Here is a 19,516-nt window from a genome sequence, read left to right as displayed (position 1 = left end):
AACTGCTGCCAATTAACATCAAGCAACATACTGTCTGCACTGTGAGCAAATAACAAAGAACTATCAAATGCTATATGTAAACATTATCCACGCCTTAAGTATTTGAACAAGCAGAAAGCTTAGAACTACTTTATCAATCCCCATACCTGTTGGTTGGCAATCTTTGCAGGCGACAGTTAAGTGGAATTCTATATCAATTATTTATTTAAGAGTATATCAACTTTTAAGAATGGAAAAATATATTCATATAGCTTAAAACTATTCAATGGCACACATGATTACTGTGTATCATGATAATTGAGAAGAGCAAGTTTTGAAAGATCTAGTAATTCATGTACTACTAAAAAATAGCTGCTGCACAAAGCAAAATACGTTTCAACTTCTCCAACCAAATATACCATATGCAATGCTGGATCTTGACAAAATTGCTGGCAATTTAATAAAAGGTTTTACGTTTTGTTATGATGAAAAGATAACACTTTTCCGAATACCTTCTCAGTTTCAGAAAGATAAATGAGTATGTCCTGGAAAAAGTAACAGACAAGAGAAACAGGAAAATGACAAAATAGCTGTCTTAGCAAAAGCAGGGTTTTGCTGACCAAAACTACCATTTCTCTTCTGATTTCTTGAACAGATAGATGCTTCGAACCATTTACACAAAAAGGTCTGAAAACTGTTTTCATATTCTAGAATTCATTAGTGCTTTAGCTGCAAGCATTCTCCACTTCATTTTGAGATATTTAATGCCTTCGAGTTTATTTTCCTGGTTAATAATTAAACAGAAATTCCTCTAACCCTTCTGAGGCAACACTTTAGATGGGTACAAAACCAGAAGGAAGTGCTATGTTACTCACGCTGAAGGGTTTTGTCTGTTTTAGGTACTTTAATAGTATCCAGGTTTGACCTGATTAAAATTATTTTTACTCCAAAATAGGATTTCAACTGCTGATGTGTCTTGGGCAACTTGCACTATTTCTGGAATACCCAGGAAATATAATGGGTTGAAGCCAATTGTATGAGGTTCAACAAGGCAAGGTGCAGGGTTCTGCAACTGGGTCACAACAACCCTGTGCAATGCTACAGGTTTGGGAATGCTGGAAAGCTGCCTGGCAGAAAAGGACCTGGGGCTGCTGGTCAACAGTGTCTGAACATGATCCAGCAGTGTGCCCAGATGGCCAAGAATAGCACCCTGGCCTGTATCAGCAATAGTGTGGTCAGCAGGACCAGGGCAGTGATTGTCCCTCTGTACTCAGCACTGATGAGGCCACACCTCAAGTCCTGTGTCCAGTTTTGGGACCCTCACTAAAAGAAAGACCTTGAGGTGCTGGAACGTGTCCAGAGAAGGGCAATAGAGCTGATAAAGAGTCTGGAGCTCAAGTCTTCTGAGGAGCAGCTGAGGGAGCTGGGGTTGTTAGGTTGGAGAAAAGGAGGCTCAAGGGAGACCTTATTGGTCTCTACAACTACCTGAAAAGAAGGGTGTAGCCAGGTGGGGGTCAGTGTCTTCTTAAAAGTAACAAGAAATAGGACAAGAGGAAATGTCCTCAAGTTGCATCATGGAGGTTTAGATTGGTTTACTGAAAGGGCTATCAAGCATTGGAACAGGCTGCCCAGGGAAGTGGTGGAGTCACCATCTCTGGAGGTATTTAAAAGAAGGTGTAGATGTGGTACTTTGGGACATGATTTAATGGTGGGCTTGCCAGTGGTAGGATAATGGCTGGAAACAATCTTAAACATCTTTTCCAACCTAAATGATTCTATGATTCTAACAAGCATCATAGAACAATCAGAATAAAGAATATCAGTCAACTGATAGCTTCTTCATTGTCGTACTGAGTATATGGGGTTTACTTCCTTCCCCCCCCACTTCCTGTTTTTGCAGGAGAAATGCAAAGGGAAGAATAGGGAGGATAAGAGAAGATCTGGGCATTAACAAAACAGAGTAGCTTAGCAAAACCATTTTGATTAGGAGCATTTTGGAACCAAGCCTCTCCTGGAAGACTAGCTTTCCAGAAAGGGAACGCAATTAAGAAAGAATAAAATCCCTGTTGTCTTGAGTGTTCCTCAGTGCTTTTTGGGATCACGGTCCATTCACTTTCCATTTCAACTGAGTGCCTCCAGAGGAAGTTAACAAGTATAACCAACCTCTGGAGAAAACAGTATACTTTCATTCTCGGTCCCGTCAATTGCTTTTCCAGGACACAGACTAAGCACTATTTTCACACAAGCCGAGAGCCTGTAGTTCCTGCTAATTTCCATGAGAATTTTGGTTTCACAGCTCATCCTCTCTCCTACTATCATACTGAATCTTAATGAGGCATAAAGACTCAGGTAAACTGAATTACACCAAGATGATATCAGTTGAAGAGAACTATACTACACTCTAAAGATTTTCAACTTACTAAGGCATTCCCCAAAGAACCAAGGAAGCATATATATGAATGTTTGCAAAGATAATAATAAATACTCAGATTTTATGTTCCTGTGTTCACAGAATTAATGAACAAAAAATATGTTTCAATCACAGAACACTCCAGTCATCTCCATCATCTCCAGTCAGAAAAAGCTTCCTTAGAAAAAATGCATAAAATTAATCTAGTATAAACCAGATGGCTTTAAAATTTAAAACCTACTTCTTCAGGAAATTACTTTAAAACTCTTTACTAACCTCAGCTACTCTTTCCAAAAGTGGTTCCAGCCAGTGTTCATTGCACTCACAGTGACTATCCAGGAAGGTCAGCACTTTTGCTTGTGCTGCATCTGCCCCTCTGACACGGGAGCGCATCAGGCCTGAGAATTAAAGATAAAAAGTTTTAAGTACTTCCTGAGGAAAACAATCAAGAGTATTGAGGAACTATAGCATTCCGAGTTAGTCATTAGCTAAGTTACTCCAACTCAAACAGGACAAACACAAAAGAGCCATTATCAAAACCAGATGTTAGTTAAGAACTCAGTGAAATGACTTCACACCAAACAACCCTCAAGTGTCCAACCTTCTGCACCCTACAAGTTTTGATCTAATTTAAGCAGAAGAATCAAAGTGCCTTTTCAAAACAAGTGATACACAAGTACAAATGAGTCTGCATTACTGTAAATGGTATTGATACTGGTAAATGTTACTCAAAATTGGATCTGAAACAAACATGTCAGACAGTTCTACTGCAGAACTGAGGAAAGCACCATCCCCTCCACTTTTTTGCCACCCCTCAACTTAGTTCTTACTACACTCTGTCCATTCTTCTATGAACTTCTTCCAGAAATAACCATGATTCATTAGTTTACATCTGAGAGCCTTACTCCCACCCCTTTCAACTATCTTTTCTCTGTGCTTATGTCAATTCTCTTGTTTTGTGGTTTGTTTGGGTTTTTTTTGAAAAGATTTCTTTAGGAAGAAACTTTTGGTAAAACCAGAAGGTTCTTCTCTTCTCCTTATCTTAATTACACACATACCCTTACTGATTTACCCTGCTCCTTTCCTTCCTTCGTTCCTTTCTTTCCTTTTAATATTCATTCATTGGATGACCTCACTGTTCCTTAAAGTTCCTTGCTATATATACACACATAGCAAGCTTCCTATAATTTCTTTGCAAATTTTCTCCCTACTTTTTTCTACTATTAATAAATGTACTGATTTCATTGTCACTCAAGATCAAAACCAAGTAATTACTAATTTTTTCCCCCTTCTTTTTCTTTCTACATTGTTTCTCACCAAATTTGTTCTGGTTTGTTTGGGCATTTTTTCCCTCTGAAACACTGTAAAAGAGTCAAGCGCATTTCTTACCACTCCCTTTACAAAATAATACTCAAAATATGACTATGCCAAACAGAATACAAGATACTTAAGAGGAAAAGCTTGTATGCTCTGCTCAACTTTCAGTAACAGCCTCATCAAGATCCTTTTACTATCTCTTACTTCAATTGTGAGCATTTCACTGTTGTAGATATGTGCTGTGCTAAGGCTCTCTGACAGTACTTTTTACACCTTCTCTGTGGCACACTGGTAGCTAACTGTACCTCATTGATTTTATGCTGTTTCCCTAATTCCAGCCTTTGAATCTGTTCTGTTTAGTCTTTCCACACCAAACCATTCCTCAGGCACTCTTGCTATATGTTTTTTTTTTAATTTTTACATTTCAATTCCTCCTTCCACAGCTTATTATTTATAATTTACATTGCTGTAGAATCTACTATCTTGCTCTAATTCCACAGAAAACACGCAACAGTGTTTCTAATTTCAGATTTCGTGGCAGAAAAATAGAGGTTACCACTTGGGTCAAGTCCTCCACGATCACATTCAGGCTTACAATAAATAGAGCTGAAAAAGTTCCACTGAACATTTATTTTGTAGACTACCACACCCTTCAGAACACATCTGTTCCCATAACAAACTCTGGTCCTATAGATGAGACTAAAAACTACTAACATTTATTTCTGAATGAAAGGCAGTTAATGTCATCCCCTTCACCAACACCATCCCTTTAACTTTCATTTTAAAACACCCTGCTTTCCTCTATTGCTTTTACTACTGTGCCACTCTTAGCATCCTACACAGTGATTGATTTTATCAATTCTCCTAAATTTTAATTTCTATGTGCAATATTTAATCTTAGTCTCACAAAAATACAAAGTAAACTAGTACTCTGCCTTCCCTCTGCAAACATTTGTTCTTTTCTGACAAAGTAATAGATTTGTCAAATTGTATTTCACTTTCACATATACTAATGCATATTTTTAAGTATGAATCTGTATATGCACTACAAAGTTAATACTTAAAATTACTAAAAAAACAAACATCAAAAAGGTGTTACTTCCTTCTGTTTTTTTTTCATTACTACTATCTTCAAGTGCTGTACTGAAAAATGACATTAACTTACTCAGAACCTGACAACCACAGCAAGTCATAAAAGACCTACATTGCTAACAAGTCTTTGTTCACAAGCATATTCCAAAGAACCCATCAGTTATTGCAATAATGTGAATTATGGGACAACACAGGTTTTGTGCATGTCATTTCCAATACCTGACAATCTAATGATTCCAGCTCCTCCCCAGGCCAGGCTGGCAGTCTAAAAGATACAGTCCTTATAAAAATGAACAAGTATATATCTGCTAAATCAGTCAGCTATTTCAGCTGTCAAATCTCAGTTATTATTTCAAACAGCTGTAGAATAACAGTTGCCTGTATCTAATACGTTAAGCTCCAGAGTCAGGAAACTGCTGACTGAAGAGTTCAGTGACATGAGACCATAATTCACAGAGCAACATAGAAGAAAACAAAAATGTAAGACAAATTTGTTACAGGGCACACTGGCTTCAGCAAAACTGGCATACTTGGTCCCAGCCCTCCTGGCTGCTCCAAACTTCTAAAGTGTGCCAAAACAAACTGTTTGTCAGGCCATCCACCAACTAAATCCTTAAAATGATATCTAAAAAGGGAACCAGAGGGCTATTTTTAAGCTGGATCATTTCAAACATAGATACATAGATAGTTTACAGTGAGACCTTGCGTACAATGGGAACAGCTTAACTGAGGATTCAGTGCAGGAAGAGAAAGGAAAGGTTGAAGATTAAATGCAAATCCTAAAGGAAGTTTTCACTGTAAAAGCCAACAATGGGCAATTGTACACACAACAATAGGACAACAATCAGAATTAATGTTTTTACCTGCATGAGTACATTTTTTTTATTCCTTCTACCGGTAGATTTATAAAGTAGAATGTTCCTTTAAAAGACCTGATGAACACTAACAGCTAAGGAAGCACAGTGGAATTTGTATCTTCCTTCCCTGGATTAAACTTACCTTCTCGGCGGTCATTTCGAAGAACTCTCACTTTTTCAATTTTTCCCAAGAGAGCACCATCCTCAGCTTTAAAAAATAAAATAATTTAAAAAAAAATAAAAATCAAGGGATAAGAACCCATTTGATATCCAACACTGTATACCAAAAGAGGGGCTGTCTTCAAAGAAAAGCAAAGGCTTTGTAGGTGAAAATGTTTGTGGTCATAAATAGTTAAATATAAGATACATGCTTGAAAAAAACCAACATATCTCACCAGAAATAAAGAAAAGTTATCAGGCTAAGAAATTATTACTTTCCTTATGTTATTTAAAGGTAACTTAATTTTACAGTCTTGAAACATTTTTATTTAACTATATTCTCTTTATTTATTTTAGGCCATTCCTACATTGCAGAGAGAAAAACACTTTTACAGGATTAAATAAACTGTTTTCTTTTCATATAGGAGAGCTCTCTTTAATCCACATTAAGGAATAAAGCCGTATCAAACTAGCTAAAACCTAGTAATGCAAATATAGACATTAGTTTCCTTTAAGAAATGTTACTCAGAGGACCATTTCTATTGCTTGAGTTTCTATCATGATACTCTAGTACTTATAAAACACTGAATCATTTTAGATTCAATAAGAATTTTTCCAAGAGACTGATGGAGACCAGCATTCATTTAAAACAGTGCTACAAAAATATTTGTTGCAGAAACCATGAGTTTTATTTTTACTTAAGATAACATACTACGCAAAGGCCCTTTTTAATGATACACTCTGGTCCTTCAGCTAACACAAAATAACAAAATATACCTGAAGTATTTACAGGAACTCTTCACATTTCCAAAATTACAGATATGAAAGAATTAAGATCTGTTTTTGGATCAGTCTCTGTCAACTCCTATTCAAGTACCCTATTCTCAACCAAGTCACCTACTGGCATCTACAGAAAGTCTTACCAGAATAAGCACTGTAAATTCGGATTGTAAAAGTACTTACGATCATTACTGTAGTCATCCACCAGTATGATTTCCTTAATAAGATGTGATGGACTTTTTTTAAGGACACTGCAACAGAAAAGAAAAAAAAGCATTAAGAACTAAGCAGTCGTAATTTTCCATAATGATGTCATAAAAGGAGTTACTTTGTTAAGTCGCACTGGAACCTAGCCCAGGATGTTATCTTCAACAACAGCTATTGACTTATTCTTACAGAAAGAGTGAAGAGGTGCACATGTAGAATTTAGGTGTTCCTTCCTCCCCAACACCCTTACCTCCCCCGCCCCCACTATTCCAGCCCCCAGAAATCAGAACATTAGATAGACAACATGTAACATAGAAGTTTTGCAGGTATCTTTGGCCCAAATATCCCCTGAGAATCCATCTATCCTGACTTTGGCTTGAAACAGTCAGCCTCCAAACATCATCTGGTAATTGGTTCCATACTTCAATTCATCTGTAGTTAAGGCAAGCAATTTTGTATAACATCACTATTTCAGAATGTAAGAACTGAAGACTCATCTTTTCCTCTGCAAACAGTTCAGAAGAGCATAACAGGTTGTTACTTTCCTTCCTTATCATAAGCCATTTTCTAACACAAATAAATGGCCTTTAGGGAAAAATTAAGCTCTCTTATATATATACCTGACAACAGTTCGAAGCAAAGCAGATCTTGCCTCATTATGAAAGGTGATCACCACACTAGTAGCTGGTAAATCTATCCGCCATTGTTTCCGCTGACACCTGAAAGAAATAACACTTTGTCATTTGAACATAATTTTTACATCCTGGGCTTAGCAGACAGCCTTCATTGTGAAGTATTTATCTATTAAATTCATGTACACACTGCCTAGGAAGAATAAAATGCCTTGTTTTCAAGTGAGATTATAATCAACTTGTCTTCTCACACTTTCGGTAGTTGTCTTAGTATACAAAAGTGTCAAATATGGGGAGATTCAGAAAAGCCACGAGACCATCATCACTGCAGTATGTCATAAATATCTTTTTTGCAACTGAGTATGAAATCAGAATGCTTTTTTTACATTAAAAGCATTCAATACATCTAAGGAAATAGGCATATTTTCAAGGAAAATCCACGTGTTCACAGGCTACCATATACTTCTTCTTCAGAATGGCATGTGTCCACTTCTCCCTTTTTTACATTTTTAAAGCTTCTGTAGCATCTCACTCATAGATAGAACCAGTTATCTATTCTAGTGAGAACTGGTAAGGATCATAACATTCAGAATTTGAAAAACAAAGCTAGCTGTGACAATGCTCAGCCAACTAAACACAGAACCACATCCTTCCAAACATAAAGATGATGAAATATTCCATCTAATGTCAACTCATTTTTCATCACCTCTAGAAGCCTGAAATTAATATAATAAGAAAAAATAAGCAAATCCTAAAATAATTAATGCAGAACTACACACACTTAAAGATATGTAATCCAATAAAATAAATCTAAAAAAGACACTACTCTCATTGTATTAGAAAGTAACAGTACCAGAAAACTACGCATACTGAGTTTATGCTGAAAGCATTATAGTCTGACAGGTCATGATACTGATTGCCATTCATGCAGTGACATACACAAGTGATATATTTCTTCCACATTCTTTAATTATTATTAAGGGTAGAGTTTCAACAGGTCTAGTTGTCTTCAGAGGGGATAAACCCAGATAGCATACACCTGTAGCAAATTCAGCAAGTATTTTTGTACTCTGCGCAGTATTAATCAAACTAGCTTTTCAGAGAAGTTTGTCACCTACACTTCTAAAACAAGACCTCTGCCTGTATAAAACCCCACTCCACACCTGATTAAACATGTGCAATGCACACCATAAACCACACTTCAGCTTCTTGGAATCCATGAGTGAGCAGCAATGCACTTCTTGCTTGTGCCCACTCTACAAAATCCCAGGAACCTGGAGTTTTTCAATACAACACACCCATAATGTCACACACATTAGTGCTTGCTGTCAAACAAAACATTATTCTGCTCCAATGACCTCACTTGCTCTGAATGAAAACAAAGCCCACGCCAACCCTACAATTGCTGTCTCAGATCAGCAAGGCCATGTCTAGCTTTGTGGTGGGTGTACAAAATAGCTTTGTCGCTAGCACCCAGCACTGGAGCAATAAATCACAAATGCCTATATGTTCCTGAAAAGTAAAGAATTAAGAGCTTCTCTAGTGTAAGCTTTTGGCAATTCATCTAGACAGCTAAAAGACATGCAAATATTATACTCCAAAGTCTATGGTGCCAAAAAAGATATTCTTTTTTCTGCTAACTTTCAAATTGCCCACAGAGGACAAGGCTACTGTGCGTGCAGTTATCACATGAAGCACTTGCATTAGAATAATTAAAAAGTCACATTAAACTTATACTGATATCTTTGCAGAAGAGAGCACTTGAGCCAGAGTGCATATTAGAGGGAATTACTCAAGGCAATGGAGCCTCTCAATTTTAAGAAAACTCAAGAGAAGAGCACTACTGCATATTTCTGAAGGAGAAATTAAGACTTTTAGACTTCCAAATAAAACAGGAGGAACATTTCAGTGAGTATTTTTGTTCTCAGCTCTTCAAAAATCCCTTCTTTAACTGACTCAGTATCAGCCCTCCTGCTGTGTCAACAGGGCCACAGTTAAAACTCAAACTGAAGAAACAATGTCATTACTTTTGGCATGGAGATTAGATGTTGTTCTCTCAAGCTGCAGCACTTAAATTTTACACGCATGCAGAATGTGAAAATACATTTAGTTAAAATAAAACTTGAACACAAAACTTCAATCTAGACCCTCAATGTTTATCATAGGTCATTAAAATCAGTTAAAACATGAGATTTGGACTGGTTCATATCATTAACAATTTCTCCCGAAACCTCAGCAGTTTGTTTGAAACCACTTTTGGACAAAAATATCTATTTTAACCAGTACAAGAACATTCACTTCAACCAAAGACACAGGAAAGTTTGTTTCTTCTTTACTTAGGAATAAAACTTGAGTGTGAGGTCAGAAGCTTCTAACAGGTGCCAAATGAGAAAAAAAACACAGTTCAGCGCAGCTGAAGTACTTACCAGTAATTCTCAAGAATCATTACAACACATCAGTTAACAGATGTGATCAGAAACCACTGGTCCAAAGGATGCATGGTGGACACTGGTCCACAAAAAACATGGAGTATTTTATCCTTCATCCCCACTGGGAGATTATTTTACACTGGCAGAAGAACCACTCTGTGAGTTTCCTGTTACAACTGTGACACTCATTTGTAACTTTCTGGATCTCCAAAATCTACCGTGACAGTGAGAGCTCTCAGTTACACATCATAAGCAGACTGCAATGAAAGGAAACCCAGTAGTTTCTCAATGTTGTTGAAAGTAGTAGTTGTGAGCATCAGCTGGAGTGAGAATCTGCATTCTTGCTCAGAGTTCTCTCCGTTTCCTTTCTTATGTTGTATCTGCCTGTTTCTCACTTCTTCCTTTTGCTCAAAATGAAAGCAAGCAGCTTAAGTAAATGAATCAAGCGTTTTCTAGTTTTTTCAGTACTGCTGTCAGGCTTTCACAAAAAGCAAGCGGAAATCTTTGGTCTTGATGTTAGTAAAAGTTTGTATGATGCAAAAAAGACTAAACAATATAGTATTAACAGATGCATAATTATACACAATTGTTTATTAAATAAACTATACTTAATGCAGAATCCTGATAAACTGCTTCTCAACAGACAATTTCAGCAATTAAATAATATTACTATGTAGTTATTTCAAAGTCAAACAGCCTCTTCGACACATCAGTACAATTAACAGCAAGTTGCTTAAGGAGAAATAAAGTATTTCCTCGTCTCGGTCACTTTTCTTAAAGAAAAAGATTGCAGCAGCTCCACAAGAGATTTTAATCTCAACCCAGTTGCCTCCAATTTTGTTGAAAATAACATGCTTCCAAGTGTCATGTGATCAGATATTCTTCTTCCTATGGCTATTGTTCTTGCCATCACGCAGTTCCTAAGTATTTCATTTGGCTTTTTCAGCTTCTGCAGTGAAACTTCTTGCCAAAAGAGAAAACTTAACTGCGACATGGCAGGGAACTTATCATGGACAGTTTGCATGAATGATTGCTGCAGTTTGGTTTTTTGTTTGGTTGTTTTTTTCTTTTAAAAGATGATTATTTACAGTCTGATTGGCACTTAAATCTGCTCCATGGCAAAGCCAAAGTAATAATCCCAGCTCAGATACAGCCTTTCTCTCTTCTCCGTTGCAGGGTTCTTTTCCAGCTTCATGTTGTTAGGCAGGTCAGCATATAATCACAAGACTGACAGTTAAAACAAGCATGGCCATTGTAATATAATTTGTCTCCTGTCGTCTCTTACATTCTTCTCAAATGATAGCCTTTTTGTCAGACATTCCCCAACACAGAGATTATGAAATACCTAAAAACTTCCAAATTCAGCATATCTGAATCATAGAAGCTTCTAGAAGCTGGTAGCTGAGTTTTGATGTCATGGAAAAGAATACCTGGTCTAAAAAGTTAGAATACATTTCTTGTGAAAAAAAAAAATATACGCTATGAAGAAAACTCAAAAGTCACTTCAGACTCCTCAATACACCATGGGGATCCTTCTCACTGCTTTCACTCCACCAATGGAGACTGAAATGAGGCACCAGTTTGGATATATAATAGACACTGACTGAAGTCATGGAAACAGAAGAACTTAAATAAGATTCCTTGTTCTTTAACCCAAGGATGATGGAGTTTACTGTTCCTGTCCCTTCTAAGGCTGGAAAGCTCCTGTTTCAGAAAACCACCTGCAGCTCAAAAGCAATAAATACAGAAAGGTTAATCCAAGTCAAACAAGGCTCAGTTTGGCACTTACTGATCATGCCTAGTGTCAGGAACGCTTCGGTCCATTCGCAGTTTGTCACTTTCTACCTGATTGAACTTATTGCGGGCATATGGATCCTGACCAGATCGCACTACAGTAGCGCCAACATATGTGTCTTGATCAAAGTCCTGCCACCGAACTTTTCCTACAATAGAAAAACAGGAAAATATCCAGATTAATCTTCACAATTTAGGGAACAGCATTCAGCAACCCAAACGTAATTGAGGAAATGTTTAATTTTGCAACAAAGTAATTAAACTTCAATGCTATTGTTAACTGTGTAACATCAAAAGTCACTTTTGCACATTAAATTCTTCTAGAATATCCTGCAAATTAATATAAAATTGAACAATTTTACAGATCACAGTTTGTACAAGTAATCACTAGACAATGCTTCATCTTGTCCACTGTGTGTTCGTTTTTTTTAACCCCGTAATTCCCATTTAAAAAAAAACCCAAACATCCACATATCAACAGGCAGTAAGATGGCAGATGATCTGGCTATAATGTTATCTTAGAAACATTTGTTTTTAAAGACCTGGTCCAGACTTCAAAGACATAATTTAATTTACTGTCTCATTACAGAAGTAAAAACATAGTCAGTTATAATCAAGCCATTCGAGAAACAGGCCTTCTAGAAATACTAGACAGCCTTATTCTCAAAGAACAGCATTTCATGTAGGCAGAGCACTAGATCACTCTCCAGTATAACATAACTACAACCTCCTTGACATTCAGAATTTATTCAGATTAATCCCTCTTTAACATGGACTGTGTTATTATGTGACTTGTTGTGACACTGACACAGAAAGGTAGATTAACATCCAGCTACCAGGAACAAAATTTCAGGACTCCCACCATTTTCAGGTGTACAACAACAGTATGGTGTTTACCAAGTATCTTAAAACTACCAGTTCTTACCTCTACTTGAACATTTACTCTTTTTACTATTGATAGACAGACCTATGCCACCTATTAGCAAATTTATACCACACTTAACTCAAAATCACAGCTCAAGTTCTAATGCAATACAGACATTCTTGATTTAAACATGGATGTGTATGAGAATCTCCTGCAAGCAAGTTGTGGTGAACCAGCATGCTATTGGCACAAAAAAAGATACAAAGCAAAAGCTGTCTTTTGTGGTCACTGTTTATTACAGACGGGAGGATTTAATATTCATTGTTTTCATAATTACCATAAAAAGTTTTTGAGGTATTTTTAGTTAGGTGCAGTAAGTAGCAGGTTGCAAAGGTGTCACTCCATTCCAGTGCATCATCATGGCTAGGCTTCGCGAACGAAGATTTGGGAAGGGCTCTACCCACGTTTCTTGCAAGCGTGTTGGTGGCTAAAAAGGCCAATACGAGAAAGGCAAGTCCGGTTGCAAAAGGCACAGCAGAAAGACTCCTTAGGTGGTATATTCTGCAAGGTTCGATTCTTTCTGCATTGTCTTTTCTCCTCAAGGGTGATCCTGCGTGCTTTCTCAAAAGCATCAGCAGCGTTATAGATGGTGTGTCTCCAGGCCTCCCGACTGGAGGCCAGAGTAGACCAGTTATGGTGGTCAATATGGCCGAGGCTGAGATGTTGTTTCAGGGAGTCCTTGTATCTTTTCTTTGGGGCTCCTCTCTTGCGGTAGCCCGTGGTAAGTTCACCATAAAGCAAGATCTTAGAGAGGCAGTGGTCCTTCATCCTGGAGACGTGCCCTGCCCAGCGCAGCTGTGTTCTCAGTAGCATGGCCTCAATACTTGTGACTGCTGCTTGTTCTAGAACAGATGTATTAGTCACATAATCTGACCAGTGGATGTTTAGGATTGTGTGGAGGCAGCATTGATGGAAGCGTTCTAGGAGACGCAGGTGGTGGCGGTAGATGACCCACGATTCAGATCCGTATAAGAGAGTAGACAGAACAATGGCTCTGTAAACACTGATCTTTGTACTTTTCTTCAGGTGTTTATTTCACCAAACTCTTTTATGAAGCTTTCCGAAAGCACTATTCCAGTGCAGCTTTTAGAAAAATATCATAGCTCAGGCATATCCTAAATTAAGTGATATGCATACAGGGAATACTACTCTACCAGCTATTAACAAGAGTTAGAGGTTGCTCAGATTTTCCAGGGTTTGCTTTTGCTCATCCTCTCAATTAGCAGAGATGAAAACTAAGGCAGGCAGGCCTCATTTACAGCTTTCTATCCATAAGCTATGCCCCCAACTACGGCACATTATCTCCTGCCAGATTCTGCTAATGAGAGAACGCTTTCCATCATTAAACAAAATAACTGTCCCTTGTTCAACCAGACAATACAACAACTTGATCAAACACTCTCAGGATCATCCAAGGAGCTCATCTACAAAAAGAACTTTCGCCCAAGGTGGGATCTGGTTATCACATGGTAGTGGAGGTTGCAAGGCCAAAGTAGCAAGGTTGAGGAGGAGATGCTTTGGGGTTTTTTGGTTTGTTTTTAAGTAAATTTCAACAGATTAAGAGAAAAGTGCCCATACTTCTGGATTACTGGTTTAAGAGCTAGCTAGCCAACACTAAGCAACTGTTTTTCATATCTGAATTACCAACCTAAGAAAGTTAAAACATGCATGCGCACACACACACAGAAGCCAGAACTAGAAATTTAAAGAAAAACAGGCTGCAGAACATTTAGTAGACACTTGGTGAAGCAACCCAGAAGGCAAACTATAAGAAAATAACTGGAGGCAGAAATATAGTTTTTCAAATTCCTATTACTGAAAGAACTCTAAAAAGGAGACTTTCCCTCTGTTGTTGTTAGACCACAGACTGACAAGAGCTTTTCTAATCCATTCAAGTTCTTTCTTCAAAATATTTCCAGGAACTTACTTTGAAAACAATTTTACACCTCAGCCAGCTAACACACTACAAACAACCCAATATAGTTATTTACAAAAATTACACCAAATCTCATTTGCAAAAAAACTATAAAAAAGGCTAGAGCAGCTCGATTCAAGAAACTGGAAGAAACATCAGAGATCACAAGATCATTTTCCCGTAAAATTCTCTCCCTCAGCATTTCCCAAAGCTTTTGCAACCTCCTTGGTAACTAAACTGTATTATCACCTTTGCTTCTAATTTATAATAGAGCTTCAATCTGAATCATTTGATGAATATTTTCTGAAATACAGGACATGTCATGTTGCCACTTTTCTGGCCTAAAAATAAAGATTTTTAGTGCATTTTACAAATCATCATGAACACTTGAAATGCATTTATATAAGATTTTCAACTTCCAAACACTCCAACTTTAAATTGGTTTTGAAGCTATGCACATTTCATGACTTCCACCCCCAGCTACTCTTCAGTTGCCTTCCATCCACCGGAAAGAGCAGCTAAAACACAAGAGGCCATGAGGGCATTCCATTGGTGATTAGAGTGATGCTGTTGCAAGTGTTCTTCTTAAACAGGTTGTGTCCTTTATGAAATACAACATGCAACATGGGCTGCCCACATGTTTATAAGTGACCATGGTTTAAGTTAACTGCTGGAAACTGAAAGGCTGATTCAAAGCTAACTATATTGCCCAGCCTTACTTTTGCTGAAAGGCTTGCCTTTCTGAATCTATCAACTAAATTTTGAAGTTAGAAGAGGTTTAGCAAACCTTTTCCAATAATAGGTACTATTTCTGTTATATGCTTCCCTAGGTACACAAATCAGAGCACATTTGATTTAATTTCTTCTGGAGAGTTAGATAGCTCTGTAGTTTCCTGCATTTCAATGACTTTGTCAGGTGGAATGAATATCAGAAAATGCGGCTATATTATTTCAAACTTCAATTAAGTAAACTTGTAACTTCAAATTCAAGCAAATATTGAGACCTAACATGACAATAAATTAGTCTTTTAAACAACAGTAAGTGAACTGCAAAGTTTGCTACCAGAGTCAAATAGAGCCAAAAAAACCCCCCAAAACCCCAATCACTGAACCAGCTAAGATCCTGGAGCAGGGTATGCTGCAGTATTGAACTTGGTTTTGACAAACAGTCCTAAGCCTGAGAAGTTGAGTAGAAGCCAGAAAAAGGTGAAATCCAGTGAAGCTGTTTCTTTTTGTCCCAGTTCCCATCAAAGCTTGATATAAATAATTTAAAATTTACCATTTACCATTTTCCAACACTTTAAAATTAGCAAATGCAAAATTAGTCCAGAAAGAATAAAGTAAACTTAAGAAGAAAGGAGACCACTTCGTAGGGCTAAATTTACTGAAAAGCAGTGACAGTCCATGGAAGTAGTGAATTTGGCTTCAGAAGACACAAAGGAGGTAATGCCTGGCTCTGACTCAAGCAGAAGGCCCTGTCAACTATGTGCAATAGGAGTCAGATCGATTAAAGATAAGTCAGATAACAGTAAAAGCAGCTAGAAGTGAGAGAAGAGAAAAAAGCATATCAGATAAATCTGTAAGCACTCAAGCAGCAGGCAACAAAGAGTAGGAATAGATGGATACAAAAATCCCCTAAATAGCTTGCATTCCCTCTTATGGACTCAATACAGCTTAAAAGCAGTTGAACACTCAATAAAAATATGATTATTTTGATTTACATGCATTAAGGGGTTCCAGATCTTCATTAACTAACAAAAAAAAGAGTGTTTGAGTAACTGCTGAAACTCCTGTCAAAACAGGCAACTACTTATGCAGTTTTGCTTTAGTTATCCATGAAGACAATTCAGGGTTGATCTTTCTAAATATAAGAGCTAAGATCACTATTTTCATATATTCATAATTAAAAAAAGAAAAAAAAAAAGCTTTTGCAGCATATAAAAAAAAGTCACCAGGAGACAAAGGATAGATACACTCCGGCAAACAAAAGATAAACTGACAGGTCTAATCTTTATATAAAAAGACATTTTAAAGATAATAAGCATTTCCTTAATTCCAAGAAGTCATGAAAGATGCTACAGTGCATCACGCTGAAACCTAAACTATAGGTTTCCTAAGTTCAGTTGAAAAGCAAGAAAGTTTTGAACCAGAGCCCTCCTAAAATTTGATTGCTTTGAAACAATGCAAACAATGCACAGAAATATGAATACCAAGCTTCCCTGCCATAATGACTCAAAAGTTTGCCTATATGATTGAAAATAAAGAAAATAGCAATTGAAGAGCGCATAATTCTCTCTATGTAGTCTCTGATGTTTGATTCCAGATTCTCATACTACTTCGCAGTAACAATTCTCCTGCCTGTTACATCCAGGCATAAGAGACTTCTAATCAACATATGAAATAAAAAAAGCCCTGACCTGCTCTACTTTACACTTCATCTTACTTCTGGTTTCAACCCTTCCAGCTTCTGATAGCTCTCCCTTTCAACCTGTGACACTTCCCACTTCTTTTAATAGTCAAACCGCCTACTTAGGGCCACTGGAAAAGGAAGGTGTTCGAGGAAAAGTATAGGGTTTGTCCCAGAATACATAAACATCCAAAAAGGGGAAATAAGAAAAACAGCTGGAAGGTGCAAAATTGGCTGACCTAACCCCAGTAACAACATTTGTAGAGAGTTCTGTAAAGCAGAAAAAATACTTGAGAAGATCTGCCAGAAACCAAGTTAAATAAGCCAGACTCTTCAGCTTTTTGGGATTTATTTCCCAATACATATACAAAGTAAAGGCTTCGCCAAGAAAGTATACATACATAACCAGTCTTGTTTCCCCTCTCCAGACAGCAGGTAAGACAAGGCAGGCCAAAGGATACAGGAAAAAAGCCATCAATAGCAAACAGCTTATACTGTACCTGGAGAGTCTATGACTGTAAAACAAAAATCATACCTCACACTTTACTGGGGATGGAAGTTCCAGCTGCTTAAAGCAAAGTTTACCTTGGTTAGTTCTTTCTGCAAGACCTCAGAGTGTTTCAAATGTTGGGCCAAGACAAATTTGTAAGCAAAACATTAGGATTAATAGAAGAGAAGCAAAATGTCCTGTGAAGCTACCGGATCAGTAGTTGTCCTTCTTGTACAGTAAACTTTTTCAATACTGTAAAATGTTCAAATCCGATTTTCATTTTTCTGTATTCCTTAGTGTGTCAATTGCAGCTAATATATTAAATTTCATAGATGTGAAACAGTTAAGCAGCAAAGAAATATTATGGAAGCAGTCATATGAACGAAGATTCCTTAACACTTAACTTTCTAGCTCATCCTCAAGGTATAAGGATTTCACTCAAATAGAACAAAAATCATGTTGTTCTCTTATTTGCCAGCATATGACAAGTATGAGAAAAATAAGGTACACCATCAGCAGTCAGGAAAATATGCCACAACAAAAACTAGAAAAAAACTGAAGTATGAACCTTGGCTGAATCTTCAGTCAAAACAACAGTCCCACAGTGACTTGTCTGTTGCCTGTCAGCATTATCCATTGAGAGACGTGGACTACTTCAATACCAGGGGCTTTTACAGTACCTCAAACTTATTGAAGGACAATACAAATGTACTAGCAAAGAACCACACTCTCTAAGGCTTTAAACCCAAAGGAGCAGTGAAGCACGTAAGATTTAAGGAAGTTGAAGCTGTAAGAAGTACATGTTGCTAAAATTGTTCTTTCAAACTACAAAGAATTATTAGAATCAGAACAACTGCTGTGTTTCATGGCTTTCAATCATAAATGTTTTGTGGCTATGGATCTTTTGTAAAAAATCTTACTGCAATACCTGGAGGTAGCGTCTCCACACTTTGTGCTTTGTGCTCCCCATCACTGCCACGCACTTCTTTCCTTTTGGGATCGATATCATTTGGGTCCTCCTGAAAAATAATATTCTTATTTAATTTTGTGTTTTCAAAGCAAACAGTAATAACTAAGTTTTGTGGATTTTAAACTCAGAGTGGTTCAAGAGAGGTAGAATTTTACGAGAAAGTAATCGATAACATTCAAATGAGCTACACGGGCAAAGAGATTAAACAAAACCTGAAGAAAGCCCTATTCTAACAAGAAACAGCCTAAATAGGGAAGTTATCTGAAAAGAGCAGTCAGGTTATCTAGCAGCTATATCCAGAATGGCAGTCTTGCTATTGGAAAGCGACTTCTGAAATATTTTTATGTGTTGATTTCAGAGTAATTTATTCTAGGCTTCACAGGCAACTCCACTGTCTCTGTGATTCCAAGGATATTGATAATAACCATTTAGAAAGGGGGAAAAAAACCCCAATTTCATCTACCTCCAAAAAAACCACCACACTTTTGTATGGTGGTTACCACAAAAATACAAAATTCCAAGCTGGAATTATCCCATTATGGATTTGGAAGAAGTGGAGAAGAGGATAATTCTTTTTTTAAATTTTTTTTTAGCAACTGCATGTCAATTTTGCACACTACACTTAGTCAACTGATTTAAGTGCCATCAGCTTCTGTTGTTCTTGCACACTTGCCAGAGGAAATTCAGTTTCCTTTTCTACATCTGAAGGAGTCCCATTTCTAATACCAGTTATATTTGCACAACCCTGATGAAGACAAGACCATTACTACAACATGGAAGAAGATACAATACTATGCTTATACAAATCAATAAGTGCACCTAAAAACATTACCAGGCCCTGAAGCAAAGTGGTGCAGAACAGTTCGTATCTCTTATAGGAACCTGCCAGAATCTCCAGAACAGGGTGGTGGTGTACAAACTTCATACTGTAAACTGTCTCTGCCATCCCAGCTCCTAAGCCACATCTGGGAATTCTTTGGTAGAATAGTAAGTAGTCAGAACAGGTCAAGCTTACGTTGGGGAAATTTCAACCACAAATTATACCATTTTAGCATGCCTCCAGACATCTCTGAATTTTCCAATGTAAATTCAGCTTAAGTGTCTACACTAAGTAGGCACTAGGTATTTGGAAATATGCTGAAAAAAGGCAACA

General features: G+C 37.3%; 1 protein-coding gene across 1 annotated transcript in view; it reads right to left on the bottom strand.

Annotated features, from left to right (window-relative positions):
• GALNT2 (polypeptide N-acetylgalactosaminyltransferase 2) overlaps window positions 1-19,516 on the bottom strand; it is a 48,357-nt gene that overhangs the window by 25,156 nt on the left and 3,685 nt on the right. Inside the window, exons 3-8 of the mRNA XM_027683410.1 lie at window positions 18,322-18,465; window positions 11,652-11,805; window positions 7,422-7,520; window positions 6,778-6,845; window positions 5,798-5,863; window positions 2,666-2,787 (exon numbers count right to left, since the gene is read on the bottom strand). Of these exons, the coding sequence (XP_027539211.1) occupies window positions 2,666-2,787; window positions 5,798-5,863; window positions 6,778-6,845; window positions 7,422-7,520; window positions 11,652-11,805; window positions 18,322-18,465 (653 nt within the window). The remainder of the gene's footprint in view (window positions 1-2,665; window positions 2,788-5,797; window positions 5,864-6,777; window positions 6,846-7,421; window positions 7,521-11,651; window positions 11,806-18,321; window positions 18,466-19,516) is intronic.

This window comes from Neopelma chrysocephalum, unplaced genomic scaffold, assembly GCF_003984885.1.
Source record: "Neopelma chrysocephalum unplaced genomic scaffold, ASM398488v2 Primary Assembly neopelma1_23, whole genome shotgun sequence".
Lineage (NCBI taxonomy): Eukaryota > Metazoa > Chordata > Aves > Passeriformes > Pipridae > Neopelma > Neopelma chrysocephalum.
This window is presented reverse-complemented; position numbering and strand designations above follow the sequence as displayed.